The 22,108-nt window shown below is 47.0% G+C and overlaps 1 protein-coding gene across 2 annotated transcripts in view; it reads right to left on the bottom strand.

Annotated features, from left to right (window-relative positions):
* LOC144115428 (acyl-CoA Delta-9 desaturase-like) overlaps window positions 1-19,851 on the bottom strand; it is a 42,544-nt gene extending 22,693 nt beyond the window's left edge. The window contains exon 1 of one of the 2 annotated variants that reach the window (XM_077649825.1): window positions 824-959. In XM_077649825.1, coding sequence (XP_077505951.1) covers window positions 824-832 — 9 coding nt within the window. In that variant the 5' untranslated portion in view covers window positions 833-959. Of the gene's footprint in view, window positions 1-823; window positions 960-19,673 lie in introns of those variants that run through there. The other variant, XM_077649826.1, reaches the window with a different exon arrangement.
* Window positions 19,852-22,108: the final 2,257 nt, after the last annotated feature.

Below are 22,108 nucleotides of genomic sequence, written 5' to 3' on the forward strand. Positions count from 1 at the left end.
GTCGAATTTCGACGGAGGCGAAATTCTAGAGGCACGTGTACTGTGCGATGTCAGTGCACGTTAAAGAACCCGAGGTGGCCGAAATTCCCGGAGCCCTTCTCTACGGCGTCTCTCATAGCCTGAGTCGCTTTGGGACGTTAAACCTCCATAAACCAAACCGAACCAACCTTTTGTGTACGTTCGCTTTCACCCTGCGCTTGTGCTGATTTCATACTACAGTGCACGGAAATGTTTTGCCGTCGCGGATTTTTGCTTTCAAGTCGATGCCAAACCTACACTGAGGCGTGTGTCCCTCCTCCCAAATTCAACTTACCATGAACTAACTATACCGTTAGCTCATGAGAAGCTGATGGAAGCGAGTCAAAACAATCTAGAGGCTTAAAGACAGTTTTCCTTGGTTCTTATTTACACTATAGAAACTTGAACTTCGAGCTCCCCTCTAAAAGTTAGCAATGGCATCCCGGCGACGACTCCGAAATCGGCTCTTGATTAAGGCGCAATAAAAACACGTCTCTAAAAACTGGCAGTGAAGATGTTGGCTTTATATGTTGATTTTAAGCACATATGTGGGCAATGCGGGGTGATTATAACGCAGTTAGTTCACATTTCTGTGACAACACTAAGCCATAGTGGCTGCGACTTAAATCGAAACCGCTTCGAACTAATGTTTAAGGACACCGCATGCGGTGTACGTTCAAACTTGCCGAAAACATATAATACCACGTTTGTGCCTGTTAAGCCAATTCTTCCATTGGGTTTGGAACCCCTAAGCTTTCATACGCCTGGAGTTGTTCGGCCAGCATCAACTTGTCCCAACTCTCACCGTTGTCATGACGAACCGTAGTCAGATGTTAAAGTCCGAGTGCAGGGAGGGGCTCGCAGTTCGCGTGCGGAGCGAAGTCCTTTCGTGGCTCCTCGTGCGCCGATCACGAAATGTGGCAACCGGAGGTGCGGGCACGGTACGTTATAACGTTCCTCTCGTTAGTCACCTCTCGCACCCTTTCCGCCACTTTTCAGTCCCCCCTCCTCCGTTTTTGAGTCAAACACGCCGAGGACTGCTGACACTTCATTGTTTGTGCCCCGTGTGACGTAGCCGCGTGAAATCGGCCATTGTTTCCCAGTGTGACGTACCCGCACCAGCATCACCGTTTTCTTTTCTCGTTCTTTCTCTCTCTCTCTCTCTCTCTCTTTCTCGTTTAACTCGATTGAAGTCGACCAAAAGGTCGGCACGCACTTTCTCTCCTTTTACTTTCTGCCCACCCCCTCTTTTTTCTGTAAAGTGACGCGCCCCAGGCGAGGTGCGAGTAACGTAACAAGAATGCGCAAAAACGCGACATCATCCGCTGCCACGGGTAAATGAGCTCACTTCCCGAGGTTTTACCCGGTTCAAATTTGCGCACGAGCTAGCGCGTGCTGTTCGTGCATGATACAGTAGCAAGCGCTGCTATCAACCTTGATGAAAGCTCCGTGCCTCGCTGATCTTCCTCGAGTTTTTCTCTCTCTCTCTCCTTCTGTCTCTATCTTTCATTTTTTTTTTTTGCAGGGGTCCATCGTCTCTTCGTTTCCCTCTGGGAGCTTTTGTCTAGTGCCCACTGCCAGACAAAGAAACATCTTCTCGAATGATGCCACGCATAAAAACCGAGGTTGAGCACCCCTGTGTTCGCCCCACTGCCCCCCCCCCCTCTCGCCTCCTCGCATTCGGCGCGATCCAATTGCCCTGAAGGAAGAGGGCTTATGAGCTTGACTAAACGCTTCGCAGCGACATCCATCCCCTTGAGCTCCATCTTCGCCACCTGCCGGCTGCCGAAAAAAGTGGGAACGCTGTGCCTTACCGCAAATGAACGGCCTCGCTGCTCTGATAAATGGCACTTGGGGTGTCATCATCAAGTCGCACGTCGAAGCGCAGATGAAAGGAGCGGTTGACAAAGAGAGGAAGACGAAAACGGAAACCTGCAACTTCTCATTTACTCATGAGGACATAAGCCGCGCGTCCGTCTTCAGCAGAGGCACTTATCGTTGCCTGAGCTGGCAGGATAATGTACCTGCGCATCATAAAGTGCGCGGAATGAAACTGCGTTTATTATACGTTCGCGCCCCGTCATCTCGGCGTCCTGGAACACCGCCATTTTTCTGCGCGGGAAAACATTGCTTGAGTTGCCGACGCGAGGGTGAAGGTAAGCTCTGTTGTTACGCTATGGTGGGGAAGTTTGCTGGCGGACTTCTCAAAAATTTTGTCCGGGCTGGCCGGGGGTTTCGCTAGAAAAAGTGTCTGTACGATTAAAACCTACTCGCGCACAAACGGGTCACACCCAACTACTCTGGCAAGCATGCCTTTAAAAAAATTTTACGCCACAAGATATGGAAGCCTGAAATCAGCTAGCAGACCCAAGTACTGTTCATTTCTAGAAACATCGTGGTTTGCTTTTCGCACCACATCCCCCCCCCCCCCTAAAACAGGAAGAAATCTCAACTCCTCCTCTTCACTGTAAGAATATCTCTTCCTGCACCACTATAAGCAGTGCCGTTACCCCGTTAAGGCACTGTGCCCACAGTTGTCTATGGAGCGATCTTGATGCTTTGTCCGAGAGAGTGCATCCACCTAGCAGTGATTTTTCATTGTGTCAGGTGAATTTGGCGTCCTTTAGGTCGCAAATTGGGTGGTTCTTTTTGTGAACTAGTCAACGCAGTAAGCAGTGTTTGACAGGGGTACGGAATAGCACCTTGCCAAAAGTAAATCGAATACGAATAGCGTGGCTACAAACCGAATCGAGTAGGAATCGAATAGTGATAGAACCGAATCAAATACGACTCGAATGTTTTTATCGATATTCGCAAAATCAGAGAATATCCGCGCTAGGATATTAATCGTGTGAGACAGGAAAGGGCAGCGCAGCGGCGGCGCTGCGGTACGTCGCTATAAGGTATGAAGGTTTAGCTGCAGTTGTAAAAGACACAACACTGATTTCCGCTGGGGTGTACCCAATACAAAATCAATCTGTTAACTTCACGGCCGTTGTGATATACGTTTAGGTAAAGTTACCTTTTTTCCCCGATGATCCAGCGGAAAATCCAGTCCCGCATCTCAGTATAGATGAGAGGAGCAAGGGGCACTGAGCTATGGCCTCCACGATTGGGGATCAAGACAAGGTTTGCTGAACCTGCCTGGGCCATGCCTCGTCGTCTAATCAGGAAAGCCGTATTTATGAGCATTATTACAGCCACCACAAGGATGAACTGCGTCGATATGCTGACCATCCTTCCCTAGTAGACAGATCTCAGCACCCATATGCGGTGCATCGTTGGAGTGGAACCTAATTTTGAAACATTCGAAGAAGAGGACTGCGGCGGTACTTAGAATAAGTTCGTGCCAATTATTCGCACAGTATTTGAAGCCGCCAGAACGTATTTCATTCGTTTCTAATAATTTTGAGCCTGCATTATTTCATTCGTTGGACTAATCTAATAGGAGGATATTAGATTCGCTATTCAAGTTCCGAATATTCGCACGCAAAGGTATCTGAGAAAACAGTGAGCTTGGTAATATGACCTCCGCCATTTTCATGAAGCCTGATGCAGACGAACAGATCATTTAGTCCTGTGTGCTGGTGCTTAAAAATGTGACAGGGCTGCGACGCAGGCGCTGGCTGTGCGATTTACGCGAGGGCAAGCGATTAGGACTGTGTCTGCTTGTCGCTATCCAGCACCACAATGAAAGCATACCGCTGGCCTATGGGGAACTTGCGCGGAAGTTTGTGGTGCCGACTGCAGCACCATAACACATTGTCTAGCGAGAAGAGCAAGCAGTTTTGGGTAGTATTATTGGCACTTTTCCGCGCCACCTTCAGGCGTTTATTGGCGTGAGCCTCCGCGCTCTGTCGAAGGCGCACGTGCCGTGCGTCAGCTATCTGGGCTACGCCGAGAGAAGCTATAAGCAATGAATGCTGTCAGCCAAACGCGGGTATCTAATCGTGCAGAATGTGTTCTCGCATTTGAAGTGGCCCAAGCGGCGGACAAAAGCAGCTTTTAGTCACCGAATGAAACAATTGCAGTGCCACCTTGGCAGCGCAGTTTCCCCATATCGCACAGCCAGCTGTGGCATCGCTGCCCTATCACCTTTTAAGAGGCAGCACACCGAGCTAAATTATCTGTTCGTTCCTAACCAGAACGTTTGAGAGCACTGCAATCGCTGCACGCAAGTGGGCATGTCACGAGGTATTTTTTTTTTATTTCGCGGGCATCTGCAATGAACGAAAAAAAGCCGATACGTAAGAGATGAAAAGTTAGAAACTCTTCAGCTGGATGCTTCGCGGACCGCTCTACAACTTCCTCATTTGACTTTTTCGCCGACCTTCGTTGATTGAGAAGTTGGTTAATTAATATCGACTAATTAGTCATTTAAGCACAATACAAAAATAGTGTGTCTTTCTACATACAATGGCCAGCAGCATGTATTTGGTCATGTAGTGTTAGAGAGCCTCGGCGTATTTTAAAACCCTAGCTAAAGTTAGCTGGGGCACCCTGTATATATCATACATGGTAAAATTGCTTTCCTTACGCATACTGAATTACATCACTAATTGCGTTCCTAGAAATCTCACAAAATAGTTATATTACATTACATATTACTGCTCTCAAAAAGCAATGACATTACATTGCAGTGTAGCTCCATCATTATGGATGGCGCTGATACATCATTTTTTTTATTCAAAATGTGGATAACACGAAAACACGACTTGACTCAAGCTAAACCTGAGAGGAACTTCATTCCAGAAAATATAGAAGTAACAATTTGCAGAGTATAAAGCGCCCTCTACAATTTTCCAGCCAAAAACCATCGCACACAGACGGAAATCTCGCATTTTTGTTCGAACACTCTTCGAAAACTAAAAATGCCTCTGTTATGGTTAAAGATCCCCAAGGGGTCGAAATTATTCCGCAGCCCTCCACTACGGCACCTCTCTCTTCCTTTCTTCTTTCACTCCCTCCTTTATCCCTTCCCTTACGGCGCGATTCAGCTGTGCAACGATATATGAGACAGATACTGCGCCATTTCCTTTCCCCCAAAACCAAATATTATTATTATTATTATTATTATTATTATTATTATTATTATTATTATTATTATTATTATTATTATTATTATTATTATTATTATTATTATTATTATTATTATTATTATTATTATTATTATTATTATTATTATTATTATTATTATTATTCGAACACGAAGGGGCGAGATGCCCCTTTTTCTGTATGGGAATAAAGTTTTTGAAAGGGCACAATAGAGCTAGGGTGCGAATGCGAGGAGCGGGCTGAGACAGGTACTCGTCAAGGAAATGCATCATTTTAACCTTTAGACAACTGCACTGCCCTTTCCACTCTATCTCGAAAGCTGGTGGTGACCGTCGGGGCTTCAGTTTCACGCAGATTAGGGGACAGCCCCCCCTGACCTTTTCGAGAAAAAATACAGTGGAGTGCGACTGACTCATTTCCCCTCGTGGTAACCTCTTCTGTCAGCAAAGCAGGAAGTGATAACGCGGTCTGCGAACGAGGGTTTTTGGTTGGTTCTCAGAAGTGAGCTTTCCTTCAATTCTGCAAGTTGTCCCACATGGTGGCCGCTTAAGGGCCCATTAAAACTTGAGAGTCACAGAGGTCGCGCGACCGTTTTGGTCGAAAAGTGACAGTCGCAAACGGTCGCGTTGTTCGAAAAACGACTGTCGCGGGCCAGTCGCTCGCTGCTAGATTTTCTAGTCGTGCGACTGCGAGTAGCAAATCGCTGAACCAATCATCGAGCGATCCGAGCTTTCGGCAACGACGCCGCTGGCGGGCGCGCCGGGCGACGAACTGTGCTATCTGCTCCTTGGCTGCCTTAGTCGTCGCTAAGCCTAGCCGGTTTCACATCGATACCGCAGCCGAGGGCGTTTCGATACTGACCAGCGCTGTAACCAAGATGCTACTCTCGTCACGGCTTTATTGTGAACCCCTTCTAATGATGATAAAAAATGCGCTCGCTTTCCGCGACGCCTTCAGCAGCGGAGAAAGCAGACGCCAGGCGATCAAGTCGCTTTGGGCAGCAGCAGCAAAGCGGGTATGAGAAGAAATTTTCTTGTATCCAACAGCTCGGTATTGGTCAACGACCCTCAAAATTGATTCATTCTTGAATTTAGACTTCCCAGAGCATGATATGAACGCGAACAAACAACATATTAGCGCATTTTTCTGACGCTAGCGGCCAGCATTCAGGCTGGCTGGCAGGCCGCTTGTAAGTACGGCCGCGATGCGCATTGCCGCTATATCTTCCTCTTAGCTCAGGTCGTCGCAGCACACTGCTAATATCGAGTTACCAGAGCACTTTCGAGGGCCAAGCGCGAGCGCAGGAGACGCTGCCAAAGCCGACGAAACTCTCGAAAGCGCGCAAACGACGTCATTCGCAAGAGTTCTCATTTCGAACGAGAATCTAACGAGAAGGCGACCCGCAGGTCTACCTTGGAAGTGTGAACATCGGTGTTGTCGAGCTGCGGTGTAGTCGCAGGCGACTGCTGGTCGCGCGATCTCTGCAACTGTCAAGTGTGAATGGGCCCTAAAGCCCATTCACGCCGGCGGGTAGCAGAGGCTGTGCGACCGTTCTGGTCAAAAAATGTCAGTCGAAAATAGTGCATTGGTCGAAAATCGACAGTCGAAGGCCAGCCACATGCAGCTCGATTTTCTAGGCCTGCGACTGAGAGTCGCAAGTCGCTAAACAATCAGCGGGCGCCGTGGAAGTGAACGGAAGCTTGTCCTTCACCCGGCTTCCCGTTGTCGGTAACAGTGAAGATCGGCAAATCTCGTTTTTAACGAGATCAATCAGGGAAAGCGACCTGCGTGTCGCCCTTGCAAGTGTGAACATAGGTACAGTCAAGGGCGCTCCTTGGTAGCAAGCGACAGCCGTTCGATCGCCCTTCGCGACTCGCAAATGTGAATGTGCCTTAAAACGCTTCTTTCCTTTAATACTTGTTCTTTAAGAAAGCTTTGCACAAGACTTGGCAGGGACCACTACAAGCAACTTTGAATAATAACAAGGGCCGTAGAATCTGTCCCATTGTAATTTTGCCGCCCTTGAATCGTGAGGCCCGCGCGTCCAACAATTAGCTCCATCCACCCTCCCCCATTCCCCCTTTCGTGGCTAACGGACATCACTCCGCTAGCTCAACAATATCCGTCCGGCACAAAATAAAACAGAATGACTAGGTTCTCCGAAACAGACCCCTAGCTAAAATTGCTTGTGGTTTCATTGTTTCTGGCTTTTCGGAACGGCCATGAGAATCAGCCCCTCGGACCGGGGAAGGGAACCTTCCGTGCAGCGGACGCATGGACCTTCGACGTTCTTCCGTGTGAGTGCGACGCGTGCAGAGGCCGCACCGACACCTTCGTCTTCCCCTTTTTACTTGGCTTGTCTACGGTGGTGAGAACTCCAGCAGCGTGAATTACTCTCGTTAATTGCCATGGCTCATTTGCTTACGTCGGGCAGTTTTCTCCCAGGGGCGGAGATAAACGACGATTTTGTCATATTGCGGCCAACAGGAGCCACATATATCCTGCATGAGAAACACAAATGAAAAGAAGATAAAACAAGTCGCCGCTTCGCGTTCTGCCCCGAGGGCGGCATAAAGGCCGAACCACAACGCACCGTTTCTTCGGCGTCGCTGGGGGCGGAATTTGGGCGCCTAGTGGGAAGCGAGTAGGGAGACCCAGAGGATCTGGCGAGTTCAGATCTCAGAACGCCTCGCAGGTAGGGACTGGTGTGGGCCAGTGACAAGACGCGCATCGGCCCGTTTCTGCGAAGGCAGAAGCGCCGCTTCTGCCACCGCGCCATTGTCCGCCTTGCCCCCTCAGTAGGTTCCTGTCGCTCGCTCCTGAATAGGGTGATTAGCTATGGACAGAGGATAATTCTCCCAACATCCACCATCTCTCTACACCTCCATCTGGAGGTGTCAGTTCGTACGCCCTCATGTGCCTAGTTTCCCTCTCCTGAGAGGGCCGAACGACGATTCAGGGAGGTAGACGAGACCCTGACGCGACGCCGGGCAAGCGCTGCTTTGTGGTTCGGGGTCTGGAGAGATTTAACACAGCGTTACCATATATTGCTGTCATATACAGTTGCCGTCAACCGCCCAGCAGCGCATGTACAGATGCCCCCATGAGTCAGATATGGGTGCACAAGCTTGCCCCTCGTGAGCCATTTGCGCTTGCGCTGTTGGCGGCTGGCGGTATACGGTAACGACATGCTAAAGCTCTACAGGGTGAGTCACGAAAATACGTACGGCCTCCATGTCACTGCCGCCCCTTGTTGTCTGTCTGGAAACGTGGAGTCGCCTCGTGCGCAGTGTTCCGAGCAAATCTATTTTACAATCTTATTAAGTCTTTCTTTGTGCATCCCGTTAAAAAACGGTGTTCTTTCTGAAAAAACGAATAGGGATTGCGGAGAGCTATGTGCGAAGCGGATTGTTTAAGGAAACGAAAGCGGGCATTGCTATGGCCGCCACGTTCCCAGGACGGTCCACGCACGAATTTTATATGTGAGGAAATTTTAAACACAAAGTGTAAATAACAATCTATACAACCTGAATGAACTCATGACAAACATCACGAACGCTATGCATAGCATCGCTCTTGAAGAGCAGCCAACAACATCAGCCAACAAGCACTGACATGTAAAAAGGTGCAAACGGGGACGACTTTCAGCTGGTAAATGAATAAAATCAGTCTACTTTGTCATCCACATTGTCATGCTGTCACCGGAGGCAAGCTACTTTTCCGTAAGCTACGCTCAACAGCAGGCTGTGACATAAGCAGTGTTCGAAATTATGTTGAATCCCTTACATTTAATACAGAGTGAGGACATGGTAAACGAAACACTGGTTCGTTTGCCATGTCCATTAGAGATAGCTCTAGAGTTACCACTTGATATAGCAGAACGGCGCGCGCCGCTCTTCTTAGCTAACTTTCTAGCTCACCCTCCACCTTCCACGGTAGCCGCCCGCCGGGTTGTCCCCTTGGCGGCCAACCTCAGGTGGCGCATTCCTCCTCAGAACCTCCGCCGACCGCTGTAGCAACCCTGTGGGTTCTTTTCGCGGCACCTTCCGGCATCTTCCTCCTCTCCCCTACAAATGGAGAGAGGAATTTTCTTATCGCCGCTTTGCCACCTGCCAACCATGGCAGGTGGTTCTCGGAGGCTTCAGAGACCACCGGACGCTGGACAATTTTTCCCGACATGGGGTTCTAATGCTACCATATTAAAAACAAAAAAAGCATGAGCGCGGAGGTGTCTCACTCATTCGGCAAACGTCTGTGTCAGAAGGAGGCGGGGAGAGGGTCGTGTAGTGAAAGTCCAGCTTTGGCACACGTCGGGTTTGGCATGTCATATATTTGGTTGGCTCGGAGACTGCCTCCGCCTACTTGAAATAAATATATTCCGTTATTACTTCCTTCTTATCTGGCCCTGGATCACTTTGTTAAAAAAAAGTGCCTTGAAAAGAGATTAAGCTTTGCTGTCATTCGTTTGCAAACACCTAGAAGACGAAAGCTTGGCTGACAGCACTCTGTTAAGTAATTTGTCTGAATTCTGGCTTTATAGCAAGAAAAAGGCACGGGAAGCAACTGCGTCACGAATTTGTGCTTAGGTTGTGCTTGAGTGCACTCACACTGATAAAAAAAAACTTTGATACTGCAAAAGCGGATTTTTGAGAGCTGGATACCTTGAAAAGAAAAAAAAGAAGGCTACATAATACTGGAATTCGAGTAAAAAGAAATCTCATTCTTAGAGATGGCGCCGCGGACGACATATTGTTTCGGAAATGTGTAAGAGTCAAAACTTCACAATAGGGAATTGTCGAGCTCATTGACACGACAGAGGAGAATGCGCCAGCCGACAAATGGCACGCTTATTGACGGCGTAGGTGCCCTGACGCGAAGACAGAAGAATTCAGAATCTGCTCACTACTGTCTGTGGTCGGCGTCGCGCGCGAACGTCATGTTTGCCAAAGCAGCCGCAAAGTAATAACATCCTGCAGTAGACAGGCGCCGTGTGGAGAGGAAAGTGTTCACAGATGGTTTGGAAGAACGTCAGTTTGGGCTAGATAGTGCATTATTTGAGACAGAAATGGTAATAGCGCTGCAATTAGACGTACACAAGAAAGACTGACACAGGACATGCGCTAACTTCATCTGATTTTATTTACTGCAAGGCCAGCAAATATATGGAAAATTCGAGGCATGCGCAAACAACACCTACACAACAGGCATCAACAAAACCGTTCAAGATATGATATCTCATTCTTGAAAAGACAAACCGAGGTATCACTCACGCAATCTACTCCCCTCTTCCTAATGTGGAATGCTTCCAGAAGCTCCCTCGCCTTCGTATCTCCACTCCTGCCCAGAATCTTCATCTCCCGAAGCCGTGGCTCACACTTCTTGCATTGCTGGCATCTTTTTTGCCCCGGCCCATGTTCTGCCGCACGATTACAAACGAAGCACTCCGCGCAATGCTGTGAAAGATGCGCACCTCCTAGATTTGTAAGCGATCTTGCGTGCTCAGCCGCGCGGTCATTAACGCACCGCCCCGTTTGGCCCACGTAGGCTTTTCCGCAGGTCAGTGGTATTTCATACACCACACCTGTGCAGCACTTCACGTACTGCTTACCATGCTTTTTGTTGCAGGAGCTCTTTTTATCGCTCCCAATGCGCGCGCATAGCTGGCCAAGCTTTCGTGGGGCAGAAAACACGACCGGCACGCCATGTCGCTTTGCCACTTTCTTCACATTGTGCGCGACCCTGTGCACATAAGGCACAACTTCTGGTCTCACCGACTGTTTGTTCGGCTCAGTCGACTTGTGAAACGACGCACACTTGACTTTTCTTAGGAGGGCTTCAGCAACTGCTGTGATAACCGTGCATGGGAACCCCGCCGAAACCAACCGATCAACTTGCGTGTCAAAACTCATCTGCATAGCATGGTGACACGACTTCACGAGAGCCGACTCAAGGCAGAGGCGAGCAATGGCGCGTTTTACAGTTTTTGAGTGTGCTGATGTGAAAGGCAAAAGCTCCTTCTGGGCTCGAGGGGAATAACGCCAACAAACATGATCCTCGCCCAGGGTAATATTAAGGTCTAAAAACTGTAAGCTCCCCCCTTTGGGTAGCTCATGAGTGAACACCAACCCCCTCCCCTCTTTTTGGAAGTTGGCTAAAACTGTGTTAACAGTATCCGTGTAGGTCGTTATTTTGTTTTTTAAAAACAACTAGAAAATCGTCAACATACCTAAATACTTTTTGTACTCCCTTCCCTGTTAAACTTAGTTCTAGGGCGCGGTCAATAAAAGCTAGAAAAATGTTAGTAAGAACTGGAGCATCGGATCCTGCGTAGCTCCAGCGGGGCCCGCCATGCTGACTGTAAGATCCTGGTTATAGCCGTCACGAGGTGTCGTTCGGGCACACCACAAAGGGCGAAAAGGATAGGAATGAAACGTATCAAAAATGAATTGTAATATATTTTCCTGGATAGACAATGTGTTGCTTTCCGTGCGTCTAATACCCCTGTCACACGGCATTCCTCGAAGGCCTTTCCAGCAAAGGCACCATTTTTCACCAAAGGAGCGAAAGCCTAAAGGAGCGGCGACGCAGCTACACGGTGCAGCCCAAAGGTGAAACAGTCGTTCAGGCTTAGCACCCGCTGCTGTGCTCGAGGCGGTTGAAGTGAGTGTTTTAAAAATAAAGTGGGAAATTCTGTGCATTCGTTGAGCTCAGCCAACTTTTTTATTCTAATTTCTTCCTTAAAGGAACTGCAACAGCTACTCTCATCAACAGCAGCAGGTTTTGTGTATTGCCTTGGCCACCAGGGGCACTCGGTGTCGCTGCAACACTTTCACTGTCTTGAAATCTGGGCATAAAATATAAACACCCGCACCAAAAGCATAGCCAGACACACCTTTCGTATTTCTAAAAGATGTTTTTAAACATTGTTGGCTGCATCTATTTTTTTATTGCTTTTACTTTTTGACGTTGGACGGCACTGCGATCGCAGGTTCTCGAAGGCCGCGCCTTTGTGCTCCAAAGGTCTCTGACGGGCGCCTTCGCCTCCAAGGCCCTTAGCGGCAAAGGCGCAACATTTGTGCCATGTAGCTGCACTCCTTACGCCTTTGGATATAAGGACCTGATTCTCAAAGACCTTGGCGGTGCACGTGTGACCGGGGTATAAGAGACCTTGTACCAAAATGGCCACCTCAAATACTATCAACGACGGGCAGCATAACAGCTGCTTCCTCTTTCATGAAGCAGGGATTTGACAGGCGCAAGACAGCTATTGCACTGCCCCGTATCCTCCGGGAGCTGAGGCGCCGTATGTAGTAAATATCGTTGAACGATTTTTTGAAAGTGAGCACGCGGTCTCTTCAAAGGTTTCCGCGCACGTGGCGACGGGTTGAGATGCAATGTGTGAAGCTGACGACAAATGTTTCGTTGCTGTTCGAAACATCAGCGCGAAATGGCATACATCGTTGATGATTTAGTATCTGTGGCGTATTAAACGTATTGAAAGAGCACAGGCCTGCGAAATATAACTTGCCAGGCATGATCGCCTAACAATGGATGTTTTCGAGTACACTTCGATTCTTGTAGTCGAAAACAAAAGCAGTTCTTAAAACTTCACGAGGCCAACACGCTTGCAAAAGAACAGCGCGATAAAACAAAGGGTTATCTTTGCGGCGTACGTGCTTCTCATATTCTATGATTGTTTTATATTCATCTCGACTTGTCTAGCTGTGGGTTCTTACTTGACAGTAATAAGCAGCTAATCAGGCAGTCAACTCGGAAACAATGTGCATGTTTTCTTGGGGAACCTTCTCGCCCTTAGACGTCCGCAGACTTCTAATAACAGCGGCAAGGGGCTTCATGACGACAGCACAGCAGGCATACGAGGCTCACAAACATAACTATAATGGCTCACTTCCTAACGTGGGCCTTCCCACAACTTCCAAAGTAGTTAGGAGGAAAATAAGCGGCTAAAGCTGTGACACCAAGTTACACTTTACATACGCAGCAGGTAAACTATTGTGGAGTTCGTGGACAAAGAAACAAGCGTTCCTTCGGAAAGTTTTTTTCCACACTTTTAGACACCAAAAATTAAATAAGTCTGCCTGGAAAGACACTCCCAAACTTGAAAATTCCTATGCCAGAAAGAGAATTACAGGAACCCTTGACGACCGCTTCTAGCAAAAAAAAAGGGGGGGTGGAGGGGGTGGGGGTGGGGGGGGGGGCTAGCCCTGCTGTTTTGTAGTCTGGTGGTCTTAAGAGACAAGTGATCTTAATTTTGGCCTATGAATATTAGATCAGAGGAAGAAGAGAAGATCAATGAATATAACGTTTCCTACGAATGCGAGTCTTATTGAGGTGCACATAGTATAGAATGCATCACGTGTTACTTGACAGTCGCTTCAGTCTTCAGTAGTTCCAGCTGTTACGTTTAGTAAACGAGAAAAATAGCGTGGCCAGGTAGCACAGCACGCTTCCACTCTGCTTGCGAACATTAGCACCGAGACAATCCTGGGTCCCCTTTGTTTGGTAAACGGCACTGACTGAAATCGTTTACTGCAGTGTTTTGTAAACTCCCCAATGTAGCCACCTTGTTGAAGCCAAGGCGTAGACAACATATTCTAGAACCGTTACTGCAAATAAGCTGACTCGAAGTGTAGAAAAATTTGCTGAAAACATAACCTACTTTTGACTTCAGCAGCAGCAGGTGGTAGCCATGCACTTCCTAATATTTTCCTAATTTCTTCCTGAGTTCTGCGCTGCACACACAGCAACAATTATAGAAAACAAATTCGTCATCATTTCTATTGCGGTGTTTCTCGACTTAAGGCGGGCTTTTTGCGTTTTCAGACGTTCTCATGTGCTACGTTTTCTTGCCCGGCTTGGTGAGCGCGAAAGAACATTTCGATTATTTGAGAGCCTCTTGTTTGACTACCAAGTTTATTTTAAACTGTAAAAACAGCTATTCCAATGTTCTCTCTCGCAAAGTATTCCAATGCAATATCCTGAGCCCCATCTTTTCTTCTTTAAATTATGTCGCAACCACCAACAAATGTTTCCTACCGTACTTCACGCTTTGCGCATAATGCCTGCGTGTGAGTGTCTTGATAAGATCCCACCATCATACGAAAACAACTCGCCTCTTGTCGACAGGGCGCACTAGTTTTTTCTCTGCCGTGTCGTGGATATCTCTTTTGCTACGTCGATTTATGATTTGTTAAGGAAGTTGGAATGATTCGTTGTTTAACCACGACATGTTGCAAAACTACAGAATTTTCGAGCTCAGAGCCAGGCATGTCAGTTGCGTTGCACGATACTTTTGTCGAAGCTGGTAAAAGTTTCAGTCCATATATAAAGTGGAAACAGTATTTCCTCACGCCTCAACTTACAGCAGCATATCGCTGTAGAACACCCGTCTCATGGCCGAGTGCTTTAAGTAAATCTGCTGCAGAGAACGAGATCAAGTGTTCGCTACCTGACCACGGTGGCGCACATTTCGAGGGGCCAGGAATACAGCACCACCTATGCCACTTTAACTCAACGAAGGCTCCCATAACGCCCAGCCTATAGGCAGATGCAAAGCTTTGAAATGTAAAAACGTTAATTTACCTTTCCAGAACTGAAGCCCCGGTCACACCGCATGAGAATCGAATTAGTGTCAGCAGGGCATGCTTTATTGCAAGAAAAAAAATTGCACTTTAACGGATCCTACCACATATTTTCCCATGATAGCCACAAGGGAGTAGTCTTCTCTGCAGGACGGCAGTAGCATAGAATATTGCAGCAATTTGTGGACCCTAGATGTCTGCATATGGTTTGCGTTTTGTAACGAGTGACGCTGGGCGCAATAGCCCTGTTTGTCTTGATGTCAAGATACCCATGTATGGTTTAACTTTACTTATTGGTACTCAGGCAGCAGCGAAAAACATAGTAAAAGTTCCTCTGGGAACCACTACAAAGGCATAATGCCCACAAAAATGGAGCTATACTCAGATACAAGTCAAGAAAAAAGCGGATTTTTCTCATTAAAGCATTCCCTTCCAGCCAATGACGTCGGCTGATTCTCATGAGCCTGTTAGCGTAACAAGGCAGGGAGTAGTTGATGAAAGGCGATTGCCCCTTCTAGCATTGTAACGCCACTCTCTGCATTGTCAAGCTAACAGAGCCATGAGAATTGGCCGACACCATAGGCTGGAAGGGGGCCCCTTTGACAGGAAAAAGCCGCTTTTTTCCTTGAGTTGTGTCCGATTATAGCAGTTTTACCGCACTCACTCAGAATAAAAATGTAAACTACAAATGTCGGTGTTTGGGCTTATAACTAGAGGCGGTAAGGACGGAAAAGGAAGAGACCAAAATCGCAAAGCCATGCTTCCAAGATGGCTCCACTGTTCCTCACGAAACTGTCCGTTTAATTTATGTGTACAACCCTAGTGGAAATTAGTAGAACAGTTATAACAAAGTTCTGTAGAAGACACCTCTACATATTTCATGTGAATGAGTGCATGTCACCAGGAGAATAAAAGCTTGCGCTTAATTGCGCAACCCCGAAGGTGCGTGACGCCTGAAGAAATATTTTCGTTTCATAGGCAAAGAACTTGGGTAGCCGTGCATCTAAACGCTTGTTTATCATATATACTTGCGTTATATCTTACCGATGTATGCTAATCAATTATTTATCTGCTCTATCAAAGCAAAGTGCTCAGATACTTGTTCAAGCACGATGAAATCAATAAAATAGCCTTCGCTCATTCAAAACGATACTCAATACTATGTGTGTTAAAGGGCAACGCCGTTTTCTGTTAACGCGCACACGATAAGATTTAGGACAGTATGCGTGAAGTCATAGATTGGTATGTCGCGACGTCTTAGTTCGGGCGAAACCAAGTTTCGGTTTCGTTTCCTATTTTGTGCCTTTTTACAATAGTTCTATTCGGTATCTTGAATTTTTTTTTTTTGTACTGGAGAGAAGGGGCTCTAAAGAATGCGATGCGAATGTCAACTCAAAGTGTTAAAAAAGCACTGGAGTTGCCCTTTAAGCTCGCCTGTCGCGTTCTTGCAGTAAGTCTGCGCACAGGACAGACGCGAATGGTAATGGCATCGTTTGTTAGTAAAATGCTCATATCTACCAGTGAAGTTCGCTGAGGAGGAATTTGCCAGTCCGGTTAAGGAAGTAGAACGAAAATTTTAACAAACTGCATCCTAGTATAATAAAACTCTGGCTCTGGACCAGTGATCAATGTAATGAACGTTTTTATAGCGCATTCACCATTAAGGCTGCCGTCCAAGCAACTGGTGCAAAGGGCGTGAGGCGCTTTCGTAGTCCTCGCAATGACGAAAATGGACCCCCGACGGAAACTCCAGCATCTACACAAAGGCACGCATGCAATACTGCACACGTCTTTGTTCTCCATGCCAAGGACAGTCTGGTAGCGAACGGTTCTTGGTTTGCTTCCAGGATATTACTTTGATATTTCCTGCTATGGCACTGTATATCACCAGGGCACACAACACATTAAGACATTCCCCACGTGCTAGCATTGCTTTCGTGCTTCATGCCACGTTGATTACAACCATGCGAAGAATGCGCGCCGGACGGCTAGTGCGCTCAGACGTCCATCTGCTTCCGCCCAAGGTAATCAAGTTGTGGAAGATGACGAGCACAAAACTCTTCATGGGGAATCTGTTCACCTAGTAACTGCACAGCTGCCTCGGCCCTGAGAAAAATTTCAGCCTTATAGCCCAAAACTTTATAACTTATTCTCGATGTCGAGGGCCATTGTATCATCGGCTTTACTTCCACGTGTTTTGAGATCATAATGTGCTCTTCATAAATTGCACTTTCGCCTAAAGGTACGTTTTCTCTTTCTGGTTTCATTCTTAATTTGAGAACAATGTGCAACTATTTTAACGGATGGCATTAAGGTCCCTTGCAGCGGAGAACCGGGCGTCGTAGTTGTCGTTGGCGCGTCGAGAAAACAGGTGTGGTCAAGAAGGTGGTGACGTCACAACCACGTGACTTCTCGCGGGTAATTTAACCACCGTACAAAGACTGAAAAAAAAGGTCGCCACTGCCTGGAAGACATTGAAGTAACGAGCGTTAGCTTTATTGGTCGTGCGTAAAACGAAAGTCTTTCCGCATCCAGCAGGGCCAGTGAAGAAAAACCCTGAGCGGATCGGAAAAGTAAACCAACTTTCCCCACCTATCGGAGCGATCGACTTCTAGCGCCATCTATCAGAGAAATTACGATGCACGTCTACCTGTTGTCGAGTTGCGCCCCCTCAGGATTCGTCCCAAACGGAGTTTGCTTCGTTCGGGGGGTCAAGGTGGACCTAGAATTCGGCTTGTGGTGCGATATGGTAACGCTTAAATTAGTATTTGCATGTCTACAATGTTTACATATTATTTATATGGTGGTTTTATTCCTATACCACAACCCGTAGGGCTATATTTGCCTACCAAATTCGGTACACAACTTTCCCCGGATGGGTGCCTCTTGTTGTCAGAGCATATATAGCGGAACGAATGCATGCATTGTAGACGGCGCTACAAGTCTCAGTGCGAGATGTGCTGTTTTCTAGTTGCTGCCACAGATGGCGCTGTGATCTCAGGGTGGTAGCAGACCCCACGCAATCTCCAAACGTGATGAGTAAGAGCTAATGCTCATTAAAAAAAAAATGGTCGAGCCGGGACTCGAAGCGTCGCCCCTTAGGTCGGGATTCGGTTGCGCTAACCCTAGACCACCGAGGAAGCACTTTTTCTTTATGGATGGAAAAATTGCCCAAAAGGAAAACCTGAATATGCTGATGTCACAAAACACAGGGCGGCAAAATACCAGCCCCGCGGTACCCCCGCACGTCCCCACCTTCCAAACATCAAATTCTGGGAGGCACACACAAGGCATCTACAGGAAGCCAGCTAGGCGGCTCTTCCAGGGCAGCTGCCGCTCCACGCACCAAAGCGCACTACTCACAGAACAAAGCCTTCGATGATAGCGGTGATTCGGCGTGGTGGTCCATTATACGACTCTTCCAGAGACTGAATAGCCCCATCAATATAATTCGATCACAAGGTAGAAAACTTTTTCTCAACAGGCAAAATCAAATACTGTAGGGTGTGTAATGTGTCCGAGAAGAACATATAGTCACTGCATTGAATAAAACAATGGTCAATGCTCTCTGGCGTATTGCACAGGCGGCAATTCGCCGTCCACGGCACAAACATATCCTTAGCGGGAAGCCATGCCTGGACAGGCAGCGTCGATATGTGCAGTTAACAGAGCGTTCTCGCAGCAGATGAAATGTACATTCTTTACGCTTTAAAACACTGGTGTCAAGAAACTCTAGATGAGGCTACCGATACAACGGTACAGGAAACAAATACTCAGTAAGTACCTGAGTCGTCTGCCTTCTGGAGAGAGGCTACAGAGGTAAAGAAAAGCGCACAGTGAGGAAACTGAAGGTATCAGCAACTTTTTTAAGCAATCCCCGTAAAGGCCCCTCAAGAGTGTGGACAGTCGGAGCGAATAGGAAAGGCAAATGAGCACTAAAACTCCTATTAAGCACAGCTACTAAAAAGGGGTGGTTTGCCGGTTTGAAAAAAAAAACGCGAAACAAGCTGATCCACGAATAAGTGAACAAGGCCTATTCCATCAGACTCTAGAGAAAGAAACAGGTTGTCACGACAAATGTGGAGTGCCATATGAAGGTGGCGAATATTCTGTTCATCACCTGCACTTTCTTCCTCGCACAGTGTAGAACCTGCAGGACGTAGGCAAGTTTTACAAATACGAAAATGTTGCTGACTTGAGCCGCAGCAAACACTGACAGTCTCATATCCATCCAAGCCTGGGTTTCGTTTGACTCAGTTCAAGGAAGGCGTTGTGTATCGTGTAGAAAAAAAATAATGAAATCAATAAAATGATATAAAGAAGTGTGTCCGTGTCTGCGAAGTGATATGCAAAGAGGAACGCAGGCCGCTGAAGGAACCCATTAATGCTATCGCATCATACCCAAAAGGCGGAGCTCAAGTGTCGCCCGAATTTTTTTGAAGAGCTCGCCGTCCATGGTCAAAGTAGATATGCTTCTTTCGCAAAAGCGCGGCGTTTGTTTGTTCGGGCGAACTCAAGCGCAATACGGTAATTCTTCGTAGCCAGATTTAATCGCAAAGACAGCAAGCGGCAGTGACCACTGCGCCGCCGCTATAGGCTCCGATCCCGCCTCAACCACCGCCGCGTCATTATGAAGGCTCAAACTACCTGATGTGAAATAAATAAATGGCAGTGCAAAAGAAAACACCGTCAATCATCCACGAAGAATACCGCCGTGTCGCGCTTGACCATCTTGTCAAGGCAAAAAGAGGAAGACATTGGTACATTTTCAAGTATTTCACATTGTCACCCGCATTCGGCTTCCCTTTGTACTCTTGTGCGGGAGCTTCCTGCTCTGCTACGGTACGAAACATCTTTTTGAAGTTTTCTCTCCGCTACTCTTCTTAATCTGTCTTTGCTATACGCATCTGCGTTGTTCCTGTGCCCTTACCTCATGCGAAGTATATATAAATGGTTATTAACAAAATTTCAGCACACTAGCAGCCTAATCTTTCTCACCGTTCTTATCATTGGCTTTGTCACAGGTGCACAAGGGCTCGAGAGCAGCGCGTGTCGAAAGTTTCCACTGCTTCCGCCTCCAAGACGCCTCGGACGACGATCCTCGACGACTTCGTGAATCGTCGTGATGTCCTTGTCATGTCCAACGTCATTGCTGGGACCCGTATAGCCGCAGGAAAACAAGGTGAGAGCACCGCCACGTCCTTGAATGATGCGCGACAGCTCGCACTGCGTACGTGGCCGCGTGGCCGACGTGAACAATGCCACCGAGCGGTGCTCGGCATGAGCATTGTCCTCAAAATATATATATTGAACTGGTCGCAAACTGTTTGTTCCCTTAGAAGCATGCGCAATATCAGCTGTGTGTGCGGGCTGCCCCCGCGCGTTATCAGGCGTTCCTGTGGCACTGTCCAGGCTGTTGCTTTCTAAAAGCCACGGTAACACCCTTAATATAAACGGATGGCTTTCAGGAACGGCACTGTGGCTGCCAAAGTAGTATACCGAAAATAGGACATGCTGGTGAAAATCCGCCCTCTTTTCTAATCTGCTTGTAGCCGTATCCCATGCGTGTTGCTGAAGCTTTGCTTGGTCCACAATTCTGGCGCCCGCGACGTCCCGTCCAAGCCATCTTACATGACGATTCAACGACTACACCCACTCTTGCCGCAAGAGCGTAGACTTACCACGACCCCATAGGGTTTTTTTTTAACTACGTTACGTTAAAGGGTGACCGCCGACCAAACAGTTCTACATCTTGTTGAAGAAACGATCGAAGGTGTCAACGTCTCTTGCTTGAAGGGACCATGAAATGATTTCGATGGGCATATTTTAGCGCAACAGATCTGTAGAGATGGTCGTTGTGAGTATTCGATTCAATTTTTACAGCTCCGCGGGGACCCTATAATTTAGAAACGATTTTTAAAAATTGCTGCTCACAGTAGCTCGCAACCGCAACAACCTTCAAGCTCGCAGTTACTTTCCTGCGCCTACGCACTGGCACCCCGCTATCCCTTATGCCCATTACCGCGGGTCACAATATACTAAAAGACTCTAATCTCTGCCCCACCCCGGCCTGCAATGCTCCCTTCTTCTCTGCACTTCGCTGCTCCAGTGCGGGCGGGGCAGAGATTGTCGAGTGGTAGTTGGGTTGCGGAGTGACGCGATTTGATATACGGCGCGAGGCTATCGAATAGCGCGAGAAATGTCCTAAATTAAATTACCCACACCGGCGAGGGTGATCGCGTTTTGGAAATTATAAAAACTTATACGGCTATTACTAACGGCTGCCTACAAATCTCCAATTGCAAGCGGGCGCCTATCGCTAATAGTTAAAAAGTTAGATGTTAGAATTTAGTTAACTTACTAGCTAACATTATTCACCCATTTTTGACTTCCGTCCACACTGTTACCAGTATGCGTCAAATAGCTTCAGTTTACCTCAAAAACCCTATTTTTAAAAATTGCTGGCCGGGTTCCCTGAGGCACCTGGTATACATCAATGACTTACCACAAAACATTTCTTCTGAAACACGTTAGTGTGCAGATGATTGTGTATTGTACACTCAAATTAACACCCCTGAGGATCACGAGCAATTAAACGCGTCATTTTTATCATTTTGCTTATAGTGTGAAACTTCGAAAATGTAAGTGCATTTTCGTAATCTGTCTGCATGTGATTCTGTAATCGTACTGCGCCGTCATGTTGCAGCTACTCTTTCACTAATTACTCTGAAACATATGTCTGAATGCAGATATTTAGGCCTTCTTATTTCTTCTAGCTTGTCTTGGTCAAGGCACATTAACACAATTGCTTACACAGTACCCCCCCCCACCCCCCCAGGAAACTTAATTGCTTACTTACAAAATTACAATCCGCCACTTTCGGAGTATCGGTCGATAATCTGGGATCCTCATGAACAGACCGGTATCAAAAATCATGAATTTATTTATTTATTTATTTATTTATTTATTTATTTATTTATTTATTTATTTATTTACCTACAGCGCTCTTGGGGGCATTAGTGTAGGGCGGAAAAGAAAAAAACAATATGAGTGCACAGATGATATATAATACAAATTCAGCTGCAAATTGCAAGGCAGGAAACAAGCAGTGAAAAATAAAACTATACGTATACACGTAGTTTTCTTAATATTTGCGTCACTTAATCACACTGTAAGTGGAAAAACAGGCATGAGAAGTTAAAAGCAATGCTAAAACCCATTAAAAAGAATATTTTTTCAGACCCTGGATAAAAGACGAAGGGGTCCCGGAAACAATTTCTCCTGGCACACCATTCCACTCATGTATTGTCTTAGGGAAGAAGTTGTTCTTAAATAAGGTTATCCGGCAAGCATATTCACGCAGTTTTCGGGAATGGTCCGTTCGTGCAGCTACATATGTTGGTTTCTTTAGATATCTATCTTTGTCGATGCCT

This window comes from Amblyomma americanum, chromosome 1, assembly GCF_052857255.1.
Source record: "Amblyomma americanum isolate KBUSLIRL-KWMA chromosome 1, ASM5285725v1, whole genome shotgun sequence".
NCBI classification, from domain to species: domain Eukaryota; kingdom Metazoa; phylum Arthropoda; class Arachnida; order Ixodida; family Ixodidae; genus Amblyomma; species Amblyomma americanum.